A 16,295-nucleotide genomic window follows, 5' to 3' on the forward strand; every position below is an offset into this window, starting at 1 on the left:
CTTGGACTGTTGGAATTAGTAACAACCCTTGCTGGGAATCAGAGAAGTGTAGGATTCAATCCCACAACTAAGTGGCTATAGTTTGTTCCTTGTGGGTCTCTTGCAAGAAAACCCAACAGCAATGGTTTGATTGACTGACAACTTGCAATGAAAGAAAACCCTCTGATTATCAATATAGCAGACCATATGTCATGAATTTGTTGAATTTTGTTCAGGCAAAGTAGAAGGCAAAATTCTTTTCCAACTTATACACCATTTCTCACAATATGAGTAAACTGCATGAGGAAAATAAAAGTGGGAAACTATGGAAAGAAAATTAAACTATATTTCATAAAGGTCTTGCACTGTACTAAAATAACAAATAAAATTTTTTGATATAGCTAAAATCAGGTATAAAACACATAAGCACCAATACATAATTATATACTTAAAACATAATATACATACAATATTTTCATATGCAAACCAGTACATGCATTTTTTTTAATACTGACATATGTCCCCAATGTTGCTGTAAGGGTCTGTACATGATAAATCTCTTATTCCTTGGTGATATGAAAAAGGAAGGGGGCATTTTTCTCCTCCGTTGTGATATGAATGACAGGGTTACCTATACTGAAGGAGAGGCATGAGTGACCCGGGTTAAAATCCCTGGGTAAATACAAAAATGTGTGCAGGTAGTATGGGTTCACATGTTTATCTCTATCTATATACCAAGGGCTTTTTCCCCTTTCTAAGGGAGATAGCCAGTCAAGGCATGCACCCACTCCCACCCATTACACTTCCACCCACCACTTGCTGTTTCCCTTGTCAGGATTGTCTGACGTCTTACACTAACAAAACACACACACACACAACACAAAGCCAGTCCTATACCTTCCAACCACATACACACTCAATCTATACACTAAAACCTTTTAAATATCCGTCCTGATATGCCCTAACATGTGTGAGGGAAGGTGGGCCATACCTGTTTAACGGAAAGGCCCACACCCTCAGCTAGAGTTCCCTAACAAGGTGGGGGTTATCTACAGTATAATGTGATAGAAGATTACAACCAACTCTTTTGAAAGTGACATTCTCTAAGCTGAATAAAATTCTTTGAAAATTAGTTTGAATAAAATAAGTCAATATTCACAGCACAAGTTAACTAAGATACATCCTAACTCCCCTGCTATGTTGACTTCCCCTGAGAGAAATATAAAAAATTATGTCACCAAAGTGGATGCTCATAAAGACAGTTTTAACTCCTATTACAGCAATTTCCCCTAATCTAGATAAATAAGGTTGTCTGGCATTCACCACAATACAAACTGTTGCTCAGTGTCAGTGGATCACGAAACTGTACAGGGAAATGATCACTTGTGCCCATAGAACCTCCACCCCAATTATGCTGTATTTATTTGCCTAGTTGTATTATACAGAAAGGGAGCTATGATCATAGTGACCCATCTTCATATTTTTCAGCATCAAGTTTGTTAAATTCTTGAATAGTATTTATTCCAGATATCCACCACTCTGTGTGGGAAGTTATTCTTTTTCAGAACTCTTCTATAACTATCCTTTTTGAGTTTTTTTCATGTCCTCGTTTTTCTCTCGTCCCACTTTAATAAATCATCTCTATCTGGGACTTCCATTCCTTTCATAATTCTGTAAATGGTCAGTAGATCTCCTCTTTCTCTTCTTTGTTCTTTGTGGTCATGTCTGTGTGCTGTCAATATTGAACCTTCTGTGAATATGTTTGATTATGTCTGAGGCAGTCTGGAAGGACATGTGCCATCTGTTGAATTTCCTAATCTACGTAAAATCTGTTCAGTTCCACTTAGTTTTTATTTTGTACAAATATAAGCTTTTGAGTTTGTCACGAAAGCATGGGGATTAATTAAGAGGGTAGTAACCCCATCATTACCATGACATCTATTACTGAAGAAAACTCATGTTACATACATATACCAATGCCTTTTCCCCCCTTACAAGGAAGGTAGCCAAAAACTAAGGCATAAAATCCACTTCCACCTATTCCATCCCCACATACTCCACTCCCATTCACCCCCTCCCTCCCTCTTATCTTGGCTCCTAAATAAAATCTATCAAGTACATCTATCTATATACCAATAGGCTTCTTTCCCCTTATTAAGGAAGTACCCAGTCAAGGCATTCACTTACCCCCACACAATCCCATTTTCATCTATCACCCATTTTCTTTCATCTTAGCTCCTTTTCCATGAGGTCATCCCTGTCCCCTGCCCACTGCCTAACCTGTGTAACAATTATCTGATCTTCAGATCATCTGGATGTAGGAAAGACAAAAAACTTGTTTGCAATCAATCAATTGCTGCCTTGAATTTCCCTGATTAGAAACCAATAACCACATAGCAGCTGGCAATAGAAAACCCGCAGACCCACAACAGCTGGTAGCAATTTTTCCCATAGATCTCTTTGGTTAGAAACTTGGGATTGTTGTCTGTGTTGTATAGGTGTGGAACTGTTTCTATATCAACAGCTATAGTAGGAAGGCAGTAGTCGCTGGTTGCCAGCTCTTCATGTGAAAAGTGTAAGAAATACCATTGAAACTGGTAAAGAAAGATCCTAGGCCCAGTTCTGGGACCAAGTCTCTCATTATTGCACTTCCTGATGGAGGCAAGGGCATTGATGAGTTTTTGAAAATAAACAGACCTGCTGTCCACCTTACAGGGCCACCACATGCAAGTACCTGTCATTGGTCCCATATCTCTGGAAAGAAACCTTGGAATGATGTCTGGACTGTATAAGTTTGAGTGTTCCTATGTCACCATCTGAAAGTACGAGGAGGGGATCAGCCTTCTTTGTGTTTAAAGGAGGAAACAAAGCTGCACCTCTAAATAAGTGAGGAAATTGATGAGGTTTGAAAATGGGCAGCAGGGAGATCACTCTCTGATATCCTTTTCACAGAAACACCTCATGCAGGTATCCATTGTTGATCCCCTGTATAATGCATCACAGCAACAACTTAAATCTTCCCCTTTACCTCTCTATCTATATGTCTACCAAAGGCTTTTTCCCTTATAAGAGAGGTGGTCAGCCATGGTATGCCCTCATTCCCACTTCCATTTGTTTCCCTTTCATCTTAGCCCAGTACCTGGGTCAGAAGCAATTCAACAAGACACGACTACACTGCTCTTCATACACTATTCATTCTTCCACTGATAATGATCCCCTTGGAAATGATTAAAATAGGTTTAAACATTTACCCCATAAATGGAGGGTGCCTGAGAGGAGATAAGGTCACCATTATTCTCCACAAAAGGACAACATAAGCAACCCCTGCTTCACATGTGAGGACAGATGCCAGTTTGAAAGAAATTATAGTTTATGTCTCAAAATAAATATTTTTAATAAATGCAAAAATTTTGTTTAAATTCTTATGAGTGAACACAGCAACAATAACAATTAACTCCCAAAAAAAGAGCTTAAAAAAAAAAAAAAAAAAAAAAAAAAAACAATTGAGCAATTACATTACCTGAAAACTTTACACTTTGCATGTTTTTTAGAACCGTCAAAAAAGAAGGCAAGTCATACATTTGATATCAGCAAATCACCTTGTGCATTTGGCAAGAATTCTGTCTCAAGACCAAACATCTTGTAGATATTTCTTTTTCACCTGCATCTGAGCAAGATGATTTCTAGCTTCATGATTACTAAAACTTTTGTGCTTCTCTAGAACTGTGGCAAAGGAATCTAATACATCTTTAGCCATGTTTTTGGCATCCCCACATACATAAATCATCGCACCTTTGTCAACAATAAGTGAGGACACCTTGTCACCATATAGAATAATATTGTCCTGAACATATTTACTGCCTGCTTCTTTTGGATCTCTAGAATAGCATACACATAATTGGTTCAAAATTTTCTTTTCAGTGAATTCCTTTAGCTCTGTTTTGAATATATTATCTTTGTCTTTATGTCGACAACCAAAGAAAAGCCATGATTCTCCAAGCTGTAGTGTTGGATCTTGTTCACTTTTTGCCTCCAGATGCTGCAAGAATCCAACGAAAGGTGCAACACCTGTGCCAGGCCCAACCATGATGATTGGTGTTTTAAGATCATCCGGGAGTCGGAAGCTTTGGTTATTTCTCAGATAAATATAGACAACATCTTCCTTCAAAGATAAACCTTTCATCTGGTCAGACAACTCCATCTCAATCCCTGATAATTTAGATCCTATTCTAGTTAGATACCCTGAACAAACTCCCTTCCTACCAAATACTATAGAGCCTTCTCGAGGAATGTCTATTAGATTGTACACAAAAGACACTTGACCTGGTTCTCGTAGACTGGAACTGGCTGCCGAATATGGTCTGGGCAACAGCCTTGGCAGATGTTCTAGTACAGCTGTAACGGGAGGCTTGCATGAGGGGAAAAGCAAGAGTAAGTCCAGAAACGACACCATGGCATCACGAATGCATTTCCCATATTCTTGCATACCTTCCTTGCTGACAAGTTCCTTGAGTCGCCGCTTCTGCTGCTCATCTGAAGTGTATTCAACAAGAACTCTAATAAATGGTTTCTTAGGAACTGCTCTAATGTCAAGGCAGTATGTGAATGCAGCTCTAAGACTAGCTTCAGCAGGAATGTGGCTTGGTATTGCTGCTGCTTTCTTCTTAGTACTGGGACTGATTGCAAGAAGAAACTTTTTGTTTGCAACATCTTCTAACCCTAGCAGCCAAATCAGTAAATCAACTTCCCTTGCATCATTGGGTGCGATTACACCAAAGGAATCTCCTGGTTCAAAACCTAAAAGGTTTTCCTGTGGGAATTTCAGGGTAATTTCAAGAGTTGTTTTCACAGCATCATTCTCAGTGAGAACTCTGGAAGACTCTATGTGACATTTCACAGGATCAGATGTTGCACTTGGTAAAGGAGAGCGAACAAGGTTATCACAATCACTGTAGTCTTCCTGACTGTAACTAATATCAAGATATGGTTGAGGAAGCACTGGTAAGCTTAGTTTTGATTCAGGTGAAAAACTTAATGCTACTACAGGCAAATTGAGTATACAACTGTTTTCAAGTATTCCTAAGTCATCGAAGAATATTTTTGACTTCTTATCATCTAAATGATTATAGGCACTATTACTCTGTACTCCTATATGATTATTTTCAACCTCTTCCTTCCTGTTATTGTCAAGAATTTGATTTGCATCTTCTTGATTTGTCCTCATACTTGCACTGCAGAGTTCTTCACTTGCCGCAGAGTCACTAGATACATTCATCAGGTGTTTCTGAAGGGACTGGAGAAGACCTTCTGTCCACGGTTCTACAACTTCTTCTAATCCAGTTCCATCATCAGCCCAACCACACTCATAAAACCTGTAAAAATTACCAACGATTACAAACTACTTGTGAGCAAAAAATATACATGTTAAGTAAGTTTACTTCAAAAGACACATACAAAAATTGTAAATATGTATTTTCTATGAAGTGTAATATGAATGTAATATAGGAACGGGATGACTCCTCATCCCTGATGGGCTAGGATGATAAGGAAACAAATTTGTGACAGATGGGTTATGGATGGGAGTGGGATGGGTGCATGCCTTGGGTGGTTTCCTTCCTTAATTGGGAGAAGCCTTTGGTGTACATACATACACACACATGTATATATATATAATTGTAAAATGAGTGGTAAATACATTTACCAGACAGGGTTCCCTTGTTATGAAACATATTATATATATATACTAAAGGTCCATTCCTCTTACAAAACTGTGGGGCAAGTCATAGCAAATACCCATATCATATACATACCAAACACTCTCTCCTTATACAGGGGGGTAGATTGAATTGAGCCACACACCTATTACATACACATTAAAATCTATTTAGCACCCCTCCCAACTTAGTCCCTCATAGATGAAGAGCCATCCTTGTTCCCCACCACACTGTGTGGGTCAAAGCCAATGCAGTGAGAAAGTGCTTTCACAGCAGGGCCCAACAGCTTCATTATATAATGACCACTCTTCATTCTATCCAGACTTGGGTGGCACTTTTCTTTTATTCTGGCAACTGTGGTATTCCTTTATACCAGGTGGTACTCTTCCTTTTGTACTGGCTGCAACTATACCCCTTTATTCATGTCTACCACATCGGAACCATCAACTGGTACCAGTAAGATGGATGAAAAAGAGAACCATCTCCCTGACACCCTTTTTCACAAAAACCATGAACATTCTCACATCCATCTGGAGATGCGACCCAATGGGGGCTGACAATTGGTCTTATACTGAGACTAAGTTTTCTATCAACTATGAGTGCATTTCCTCCATACCTTCACACAAGGAGAGCTGACAACCAATGTATGCTCCCTTCCTCCTATTATTACAAGCCAAAGACATAGAATCAGTCCTACACTATCTATATACCAAGAGTTTTTCCCCCTTATAAGAGAGGGAGCCATGGCAAAGGCAAGTACCCACTCCCATCCACCACCCCCTCCCCCCTCTCATCCCAGCTCCCCATGGATGACAGGTCATCCCTGTATCCCGCCCACTGCCCTGGGCCAGAAATAATGCAGCAAGACACAGTACATCCAAACCAATTCCACTTCACTCAATTGGTGACCCCCCCTCTCCATCCCCTCATGCAGAAAAAGAGAAGATGGAGAGAAATCCCTTTGCGCTGCATCAAAACATCACCTACACACATGCATAACAGTATCATCTACACATAGTCACTCTCCACTCATCCCCATCTCCTACCTTCTCCCTTCCCTGCTCAACAGACATTCCCCTACTGCTCAATGCCCCCTTCACCCCATCCATCATCTCATACTTGGTTGTCCCCTCAAGTTCACTCCAGCCACCTCTGCTTTCCACACCTCTTTTACTAATCTTTTATCACTCATTCTTTCCATGTGCCCAAACCATCCCAATACTCTTTCATCATTTCCACTCCCACACTCCTCCTTACCTCCTTGTTTCTCACTCTATCCAACCTAGTATCCCCTACCATGCTTCCCAGACATTTCATCTCAAAACACATTTAAAATTTTCCTCTCCACCTCTCTTAAATTCAGTCTCCACTCCATACAATGCTGTCAACACAATCATCCTTTCATACAATCTCTTCTTTGCATCCATTCTCAGATGACTATTTCTCATGACACTTTTTAATCCCCCAAAAGATTTGCTTGCTTCTCTCAATCTACACTTATCTCCACCTCCCCTCCTCTTTTTCCTGCCACATGCAACCTCAAATATCTAAATCTATCCACTTCCTCCAGTCTCTCTCCTTTTAGATTTACTTCCAACACATTGCCATCCTCTACTCTTGTACATCTCATCACCTACACTAACACAATGTAGATATCAATCCAGATTCTTCCTAGAAAAATCTATTGAATGGTCTAAAGATCACTGCCAGCTGTAGTGTGGGAGTGGGTTTCCAGCAGGGGCACAGTGCTGCCGAACCTCACCAGTGCGCTGCTCTGGTACCTATAAAATTAGCATTCCACCCCTGGTTTCCAGTAAGTGCAATATGAAGCAAAAACTATTATCGTACCATACTCCCTCAGAAGATGAACAGATTACCTTTTGGCTCCCAGGGATTCCAGCCTGGCATCCACCGTTTTACCAAAGTTGCAGAAGTTGGTATAGTTTGTATCACCAAGCCCTAGAACTGTGTAGTGCATGCGAGAGAAATGGTCTCTTGGCAGGTCCTTCTTGTGAAGAGTGCGCCAGAACTTCTGGGCTGTTTCTGGGGGATCACCATCACCTGAAAAATTAAACAAATATAATCTCTTTGTACATATTCACACTCTAGTCTGTGGTCCACAGAACATTTATTGTTATATTTCTAGAAAAATATACAAAACAAAATTTTTGGGATGTTTATTACAACTAAATACATATTTACACTCTACTCTGCAGTACACAGCACATCTGTTATTTCAAAGAGTTGACTACCCATGTATTTAAAAGATTTCTATTATTCCCTTATCAATTCTGAAGAAATAGTCGAGATTTTGTGCCAGCATTATTTACTGGATCCTGTGCAAGATACAGAATCATTTGGTAAATGCAGAGAAGTCATGCAACAAGAAAGAAAATATGACCATGGTTCCAAGTTTAAGCCAGTGCTTTATTGCCACAAGATAGGATGTCAAACATCTAGATGAATTAGAAATGGCAAAGAATTTTTTCCTTGCAAATTTGAATAACCACATCAATAACAAGCTAATTCTTCTTCCTTATAATACTTAATGAAAATTTGGGCTGTGTTGCATTTTTTCCCTTACATTGCCCAAAGTAATTCTATGTTGTAAACTTCCTATCTGATGTTGTAGACCATATAATAAAATGAAAAGATATATGTAGACCAAATCCATATTTGTTGAACATATAATACTATTATTAGAGCACCACTGTGCATCCTACACATTTACCATAATAAATGGTATGATTGTTCTTCAGACACTGTAGATCAATGAATCATTCTACAAAACCAAACATGTCATTAGTGTTCTGATGATCATTTTGAAATCATGCAGCTTTAGTGCAGTATAGCATGAGCCCAGAGAAATAAAGTCAATCCAGGTAGTTTTCCAGCAAGGTATATCAGTATGTTGGCAGGGATTTAGTAGCAAGACTTGGAATGGGGGAAAGAAAGCAATGTTGGGCCCATGGATCCTGAAGCAAGACAAGGTAAAGGGACACAACAACAAGCTACCTTAAGAGGTCCAGTGGCAAAGGTAGGTTAAAAGGTATAGCAACAAACCTAGACTATAAGTGTATAGCAGCAATGCTAGTTTAAGGTGTCCAACAGCAATGCCAGATTAGGTCAGTATAAGACTAGGGACACTTTCTAGAGTTTAGCAGTCTCTTCTGGCAACATGATTTGTTTCCCCATCCCAACAATTCTAAACACAGCAAAGTATGTTACTAACAATCCTTTGTAAATTCAACCTAAGGTAATTTGATGAATCCTTTGTAAATTCTAACTAAAGTCGAACAATTGGTGATAAAACAGTGTTGGTAATCTATTTTTTCATGTTCAACACTTCATGAGTGGAGAAGCAAATCATGTTGTTGGATGGTACCACTATACTTTAAGAGAGCTAGATTAGATTAGATCTGGTTAGGTTACACTAGGTTCAGGATTGTTTGCGGATTTAACTTTGGTTGGGTTGCTACTTATAAAACTTAAATAATTTTGATAAATTATGAGAAATGCACATCTACATGATATACTATATAGCAACAGAAAATTAAATTACATTTTTATCAATTATAATACATCAACATAATATATGTTATTCTTGGCGGAAATTAAAAACAGAAAAAGTTGCTAAAATCTATAAAAAAAAAAAAAAAATTAACCACTTCAACTGTTTGAGATGCCATCTTTGTTTTGGTAGTTGCGGAGGTCTAAGAAATTAAAATACGAGAAATTCATCTATTCTAACCTAACCTACCCTACCTACCTACCTAACCTGCTTTCATTAATGTGGTACCCATAATTCTAGAGGTCATCAGGGTCATTGTCTTCGACCTCCAAATCTATCAAAACAAGTATGGCGTCTAAAGGAGTTGATGCGACTTTGTGAATAGCTTTTAGCAATGTCTTCTGTTATTGATTACCACTAAGAAAAATATTCATTACATTAATGTATTATAATTTACAAAATGTCTAATTTTCTAATGTTATATAGTGTTGGTATGCACTTCTAAAAAATACCATAATTCCTTTGGAACAAGTAAACAACCTAACCCGTTGGATTGATACTTATAATAATAATGCAGGCTGACATTAGTGTGGCATTACATACTGGAGGCCTTAGGACAACTGGCAAAGGAATCTTGGTTAGTTTAGGTGAGGGTTCACATGATAGAATGAATTGCGTTAAGCAATATAGGTTAAATTTCATTTGTAAAGCTCCTGAATCACACATAGATACTTAACATGAAACTTTTGTTGTCTAAAAGCTACTAATCTAACATATCATAATCTAACTTAACAAAATCATTCCATAGAAAAAATATTTTCAAATGAAAAAACAAGATTCATGAAGTGAAAAGCAAAAGGTGTTTACTGTTCGCATGATACTGCCTGGAGTACAGTACAACTTACATTGTAACAGTTCAACTAAGCTACTGTATGCCAAAGAAACAAATCTTGTCTTACTTACCAGTGGTTGATCCTACTAAGACGACACATGGCTCTTGTGACAAGTCTACACTATTGTCAATTTCACTAACACACCTGAGTAAACAGCTCAATTTTGCATTCAGACATTTGTCATAAATGTCTTCCGCTATGGCCTTTGCTTGACCAGTTTCTGATGCAAAGAGCAACATAATCCGAGCTCGAGACACTTTCATATCTTCACAATGCCAGTTCTCTTGAGCTACAATAAGTTGTATCCATTACATTGGCTTGCGTAACGTGACAAAATTTTCCACGCACACCTTAGAACGTGGGTCTATAATACTATCATTACTTTCAAAGCCTTGTAATTGTTTCGAAATAGAATAGACTTCTTCCTACTTGAATTATTTTTCTCCATTGCCATGTACTATTTTCTACGTGTTATAACTAGTAATTAAAAGATAAGTCACTGTCACTCTCAACTTCTTTGCTAATCCTAGCCCACTATTCGAGGTATGTTTTGACTTTGAACGTGTTTTCACAGAATGCGTCATTTTTCCGACTTGATCACAAAAGCAATAAAATTTCCATAGGCACATTCTAATATGAATAATACATACAATATATATATATATATATATATATATATATATATATATATATATATATATATATATATATATATTTATATATATATATATATATATATATATATATATATATATATATATATATAATAATAATAATAATATATAAATATATAATCGATCTCCTTGGCTCAGTGTATACAGCAGAAATATGTTTATATTTGGCAGAATATGATGACAGGAAAATCTGCGCAGTGACCATTTGGTTTTCTCTCTCACCTCTTTTGGGAGGGCGTTGAAGATTTTTGGACCCTCATGGCCTAGGCTGGTTGCCAGTAGGGTCTTAATCCTTTCCGGGACTCTTGGTGGGGAGTTTGTCTCTCACACTTACGCCCATGCCTTACACTGTGGTATGGCTTGATTGTTGAGGGCGTGGGGTCCGGAACAAGTCCCTCTAGGATTTTCCATGTGTAAATGGCCCTATATCTTTCTCTCCTCCTTTGTTGGGAGTAGAGACCTAGTGCTCCCAGGCGATCCCAATAGTTGAGATCTTGCATCCCTCTGATATGCCTGGTGTAATTCCTTTGGACAGCTTCATTCAAGCATCTGGATGTCTCCGCGTTTGTGTGGCGACCGGAGTTTGCTACAATAGTCCAGGATCGGTTGAATAAGCACCTTCCAGAGGGTAAGCATCACTTGAACCTCTCTTGAGGAGAAGGTCCTTAGTACCCACCAGGGTGGAGCTATGGGGCTGATAACTAGTAGTTCGCATATGGTGGAAACTAGTGATAGACGAAAGCTCAGAGAAAAGTTCGCTCTCGAACTGGGAACCTCTATCTGTGATGACATGAATTGGAACTCCGAAACGACATACATTTGAATGTTTGAGGGACGTGCAGCCTTTGTACCTCAGCACGGTGCCTTAATCTTGCTTGGTAAGGTTATATGTATGGTGACAAGTGCATGTGAAATATGAACCCCCAAGGTTCTAAGGTCCTAGAGATAAGTTGTGTACAAGGTTAGGTCAAGCTAGGATACGTAATTTCCTGTGACGACTACGAGTATCTCGCCTGTTTATACTTTTACTTATTATTCTGTCGCAAGGCTATTACTCTGTGGCACCCCTTTAGTAATGACAAAGTTAATGAAAGCATAACATAGTAACGTGTCCTATATAATCTATTGGTGAGAGCACTGCCATCTTGACAGTCCTCCCGGTCCTATTTTTCTATATAAGTTGGTCAATACGGTACCCCTGAAGCTCCAATTTTACACCCATGCGCCTCTCTCTCTTTTCTGAACTAAAGCCAATACTTCAGCCGAGATGGCTTGTGTACAAAACAAAATCCCTACGTGAAACATCTCCCATGCCTTGTTAGTGGATGTCTGGGTGTGGTACTTTCCTGTTACCTTTCATTTGTCTCAGTCACGATGAAACACTTGTTATTGTTATACTTATCTGTGACTATGTTAAGCTAAACATAATGTAAACACTATCGATGCGGAGAAAGCTAGCCGTCCAATATGGCAGACTAACGACAAGTCATGTAGATGAAATCCCTAAATAGGTACCCTCCTGGAGAGCTTAGCGCCCGACATACATTCCACCTCTGCGTTCAGATGGGGACTGCCCCGCTGCATGAAATTAGTACGGTTGTGAGACGCGCAGTGTGTTGAAAAACACTACAATCAACACGTTGAGTAACATATTGGCGCAACATGAGGCTCAGTTTGGACGGGCTTTAAACAACTACGAATAGAGTACTAATGACGCAGAAGACAAGGAAATGGACACAGAATACAGAAAAATCAACAATTAGATATGGAATGAAAATAGAAAACGAATTAGAAATAAAGAACGTGATATGGCATGCTTTGTTAAAGAAAATTCAAAATTATTCTGTAAATACATTTAAGAAAAATTAACAAGAAAACGAGGAATACCATATTTGTACATAAATAATGATAAAATAGCTAAAGTATTTTTAGATAAAGGCTGATATACCCGCACAGTATTTCAGTGAAATGTGTACAGGAACCTGATGGAGACATCACAAATATACCAGTTCGACAAGTCCACACATTAACAAGTATTGACTTTTCAACAGTGAAAATGAAGAGAACCATAAAAGGCCTAACCAGGCCTCTTCTGGAAGATCTACTGCGAATTACTGTGAGTATAACGAGTAACGTATGCTTTGGTGACATATTACGCCCCAGTCAAACCAAACTTACGACCTGTTTCTGACCACCTTCAACGGTGGCACTTTTGTTTCTCTCATGGTTAGCGCCAGGTGGCTATTTCATATTCATCTTCATGACGGGGGAGATTCATTCCAATTGCATTGCCAAGAATTCTTTTTATAAACGGAGGGACAGCACAAATCAGCCTGCTCGCCGGTGGTCGGAAACAGGTCGTAAGCTTGGTGCGACTAGGCCTTTAATATATATACAAAATTTAGAATATTTCCTTACAAGTTACGGATTGAAGATTGCAAGTAATGTGAACTGTTATGCACAAATAGTGAATTCGTATAATTCGTAAATCGTATGCATTTTAGAATACGGGATCAAATTCGTTATGCAAAAATTTAGAAGTAAAAGAACAGGACAATTTTGATTGTCATTTGTAATTCAATTATATTCATCTTTGATATGTAATCTGCTCTGTGATTTTACCTGTAGAGTATTTAGGAACAATGTTGCCAAACTGTGACAAATGAAATACTTGAAAACGCAAAATATCCTAAGTTTGAATAAGCACAAACGCACAGCTTGTCATAATAAGCGCTTCCTGTCAACTACTGTAAACATTCAACAACGTATGTCAAGTCCCGTCCGTCAACAGAAAGCGTATCGTTATTTTTGAATGTGAATTACCAGATCATATCACGATACCACAAGAACCAATTTATTACAAAGAAAACTGATCTTAGTTAATGAATTTTCAACTAGTTTGTATATTCGACCATCGGTTGTGTGGTCTGAATGTCGCACATTTGCTTATTTATTTATTTTTTGTCCACCATTAATCCTGTTCAAGATCATGATAATCTGTAGAGTGAACAGTGCTATCTCAAAACACCTGTCACAAAATTTCATAGCAAGGGACAGAAAAATCTCTCTCTCTCTCTCTCTCTCTCTCTCTCTCTCTCTCTCTCTCTCTCTCTCTCTCTCTCTCTCTCTCTCTCTCTCTCTCACACACACACACACACACACACACACACACACACACACATACACACACACACACACACATACACACACACACACACACACACACACACACACACACACACACACACACACACACACACACACACACACACACACACACACACACACACACACATATATATATATATATATATATACACACACACACACGTATATGTGTGTATGTGTATATATATTGACCATCTACAGAATCATGAGAAACATGAAAGTCCATACTAAATTGGGATAAGAGAAATACAAGGGGACATGAAAAGAAACTCAAAAAGGAGTTATAGAAGGAAACTGAAAAAGAACAGCTTTCCACACAAAGTAGTGGATGTCTGGAACATATTGGACAAAGCAATAGATGTGTGTAAACACCATACATGAATTTAAGAGCACACTAGATACTGCTAGATACAAAGACGGGACACCACGAGCGTAACTCCCCATCCCGAAAGATACGACTAGGTTAACACACACACACACACACACACACACACACACACACACACACACACACACACACACACACACACACACTTTCAACGAACGGACGGCTTGACGAACGCTCTGAAGAAAAGTGCAGATTGTGGATACCAACGCAAAGAGAAGTGCCTTTTTGTATTTGCAGGGGGGGGGGAAATTGCTCGTGAGGCAGTAGGTAAGTAGGAAAAGAGGAGAAGGGGAGGGATTGCTGGGGAAATGGAAGGAAATGAGGATGTGGAGGACTTGGCCCAGGCAGACGGGCGTAAGGTCAACATGAAACGACCACCGGATGACGAAATGGCAAATAAAAATGTAAAGATTAGAAGTATAGAGAGGAGAAATACAGTAGAAAGTGACGAGAATATGTTCCAGGGATTTAAAGAGGGTGGGGGGGACACAACCCCCCCCCGACTGATAAGACTAGAGGAGAGAGTTGATAAGGTGATCGAGGACTTAGAACGTAAGTTAGGTAAGGTAGACTCCATCTTCCAGAGAATTGAAAGATTGGAACAACTAGAGAAGGCTAACAGAAACTTAACTGAAGAAGTAGAGGACCTAAAAAGACAGTTAGGAAATGTAAAGGAGGAGAATGAGAAATTGAAGAAGAATAGTAATGAAAACAGTGAGAAAATAGCTACAGAAGCTAAAAATTGGAGAATAACTCAAGAAGGGAATAAGGTTTCATTCACTGACATAGTCAAACAGCAATTGAAAGAACATAATGAAGACTCAGTTATTAAAGTGATGAGACAGAAGGAGAATATAGTAAGAGAATTAGCTGACAAAAAGAAATGTATAATTATATTAGGAATGGAAGAGAAACATAACCCAGATAGAACCGCAAGAATCAAGGAGGAAAATGAAAGGGTAAGCAGTTTATTAAAATTAGTCCAGGAAGATGAACCAGAAATTATAAAGGAAATTGAGGAAAAATTCAGACTCGGAAAATATAGTACAGATAAGACCAGACCAATTAAGATTAAATTCAGGTCACAAACAACGGCAGAGAAAATTCTATCCAAGACAGGGAAACTAGCAACAAATGATCAATATAAAAAGGTATGGATAAAAAGAGAAATGAATAAGGAGGAAAGAGAGGCAGAAAAGCAGAAAAGAATTGAAGCTAAGGCAAAAAACGAGGAAAGAACGGAGTCAGAGAAAGAGAGATTCTATTGGAGAGTAGTGAACATGAAAATAAAGCAGTTCGACATACTAAAGAAAAACATAAGGGAAACAGAGAACACAATGGAAGTGGCAGAAAACTAAGAGTGTCTTACACAAATATAGATGGATTGATAACAGGATTGAATGAACTGAATGATTATTTGAAAGAAAAAGAACCGGACATAATGGGAATTGTAGAAACAAAATTAAAAGGCCCACTACCACCCAACAGTGTAGGACATGATACATACAATTATTGGATTAGAAACAGAGAGAAAAAACAAGGGGGTGGAGTTATGTTCCTGACAAAGAAGGATATAAACGTGAAAGGTGTCATATATGGAAAGAATACAGTAGAGATGATTATGATAGAAGTGGAAGACCGAGATAAGAAGAGCAGAAAATTTGTGATCAATTATGTGCCTCCGAAAACAGCCTCATGGGAGGAGAGTGAACATAAAAGTATGTTAGAGGACACAAAGATAGCATTAACTAAAATAATGGAAGACGGAGGAAGAATAGTTATGATGGGCGACTTTAATTGCAAAGAAATCTGCTGGGAAGAAATGACAGTAAAGAGTGGTGATGACTCATGGGGAAATGCTCTACTTGAGATGATTACTGACCATTCAATGACACAATGGATACAAGAGAACACTAGGTATAGAAATGAAGAAGAACCATCGAGGCTAGACTTAATAATTACATCTGA

General features: G+C 38.5%; 2 protein-coding genes across 2 annotated transcripts in view; one reads left to right on the top strand and one right to left on the bottom strand.

Annotated features, from left to right (window-relative positions):
* Positions 1-303: 303 nt before the first annotated feature.
* Positions 304-10,643, bottom strand: LOC143038927 (methionine synthase reductase-like). The gene is made up of 3 exons (XM_076208692.1): positions 10,168-10,643; positions 7,571-7,754; positions 304-5,351 (listed from the first exon to the last, which is right to left on the bottom strand). The coding sequence occupies exons 1-3, from the start codon at positions 10,358-10,360 to the stop codon at positions 3,605-3,607; spliced, it is 2,124 nt and encodes a 707-aa protein (XP_076064807.1). The 5' UTR covers positions 10,361-10,643; the 3' UTR covers positions 304-3,604.
* Positions 10,644-12,683: 2,040 nt separating this feature from the next.
* The window catches only part of LOC143038928 (alpha-1-inhibitor 3-like), a 194,659-nt gene continuing 191,047 nt past the window's right edge, over positions 12,684-16,295 (top strand). Inside the window, exon 1 of the mRNA XM_076208694.1 lies at positions 12,684-12,887. The gene's annotated coding sequence lies outside the window, so the exon portion shown is untranslated. The remainder of the gene's footprint in view (positions 12,888-16,295) is intronic.

This window comes from Oratosquilla oratoria, chromosome 25 (assembly GCF_046742065.1).
Source record: "Oratosquilla oratoria isolate Oo_2021 chromosome 25, ASM4674206v1, whole genome shotgun sequence".
Taxonomy (NCBI): Eukaryota; Metazoa; Arthropoda; class Malacostraca; order Stomatopoda; family Squillidae; genus Oratosquilla; species Oratosquilla oratoria.

What these genes read in the sequence shown, in the direction of transcription:
- LOC143038927 (XM_076208692.1), bottom strand. Translation starts at nt 10,360, where the DNA reads ATGAAAGTGTCTCGAGCTCGGATTATGTTGCTCTTTGCATCAGAAACT. An exon ending in CTTAGTAGGATCAACCACTG is followed by an intron (nt 7,755 to 10,167) that starts GTAAGTAAGACA and finishes TTAATTTTTCAG; the next exon opens with GTGATGGTGATCCCCCAGAA. An exon ending in GAATCCCTGGGAGCCAAAAG is followed by an intron (nt 5,352 to 7,570) that starts GTAATCTGTTCA and finishes TAATTTTTACAG; the next exon opens with GTTTTATGAGTGTGGTTGGG.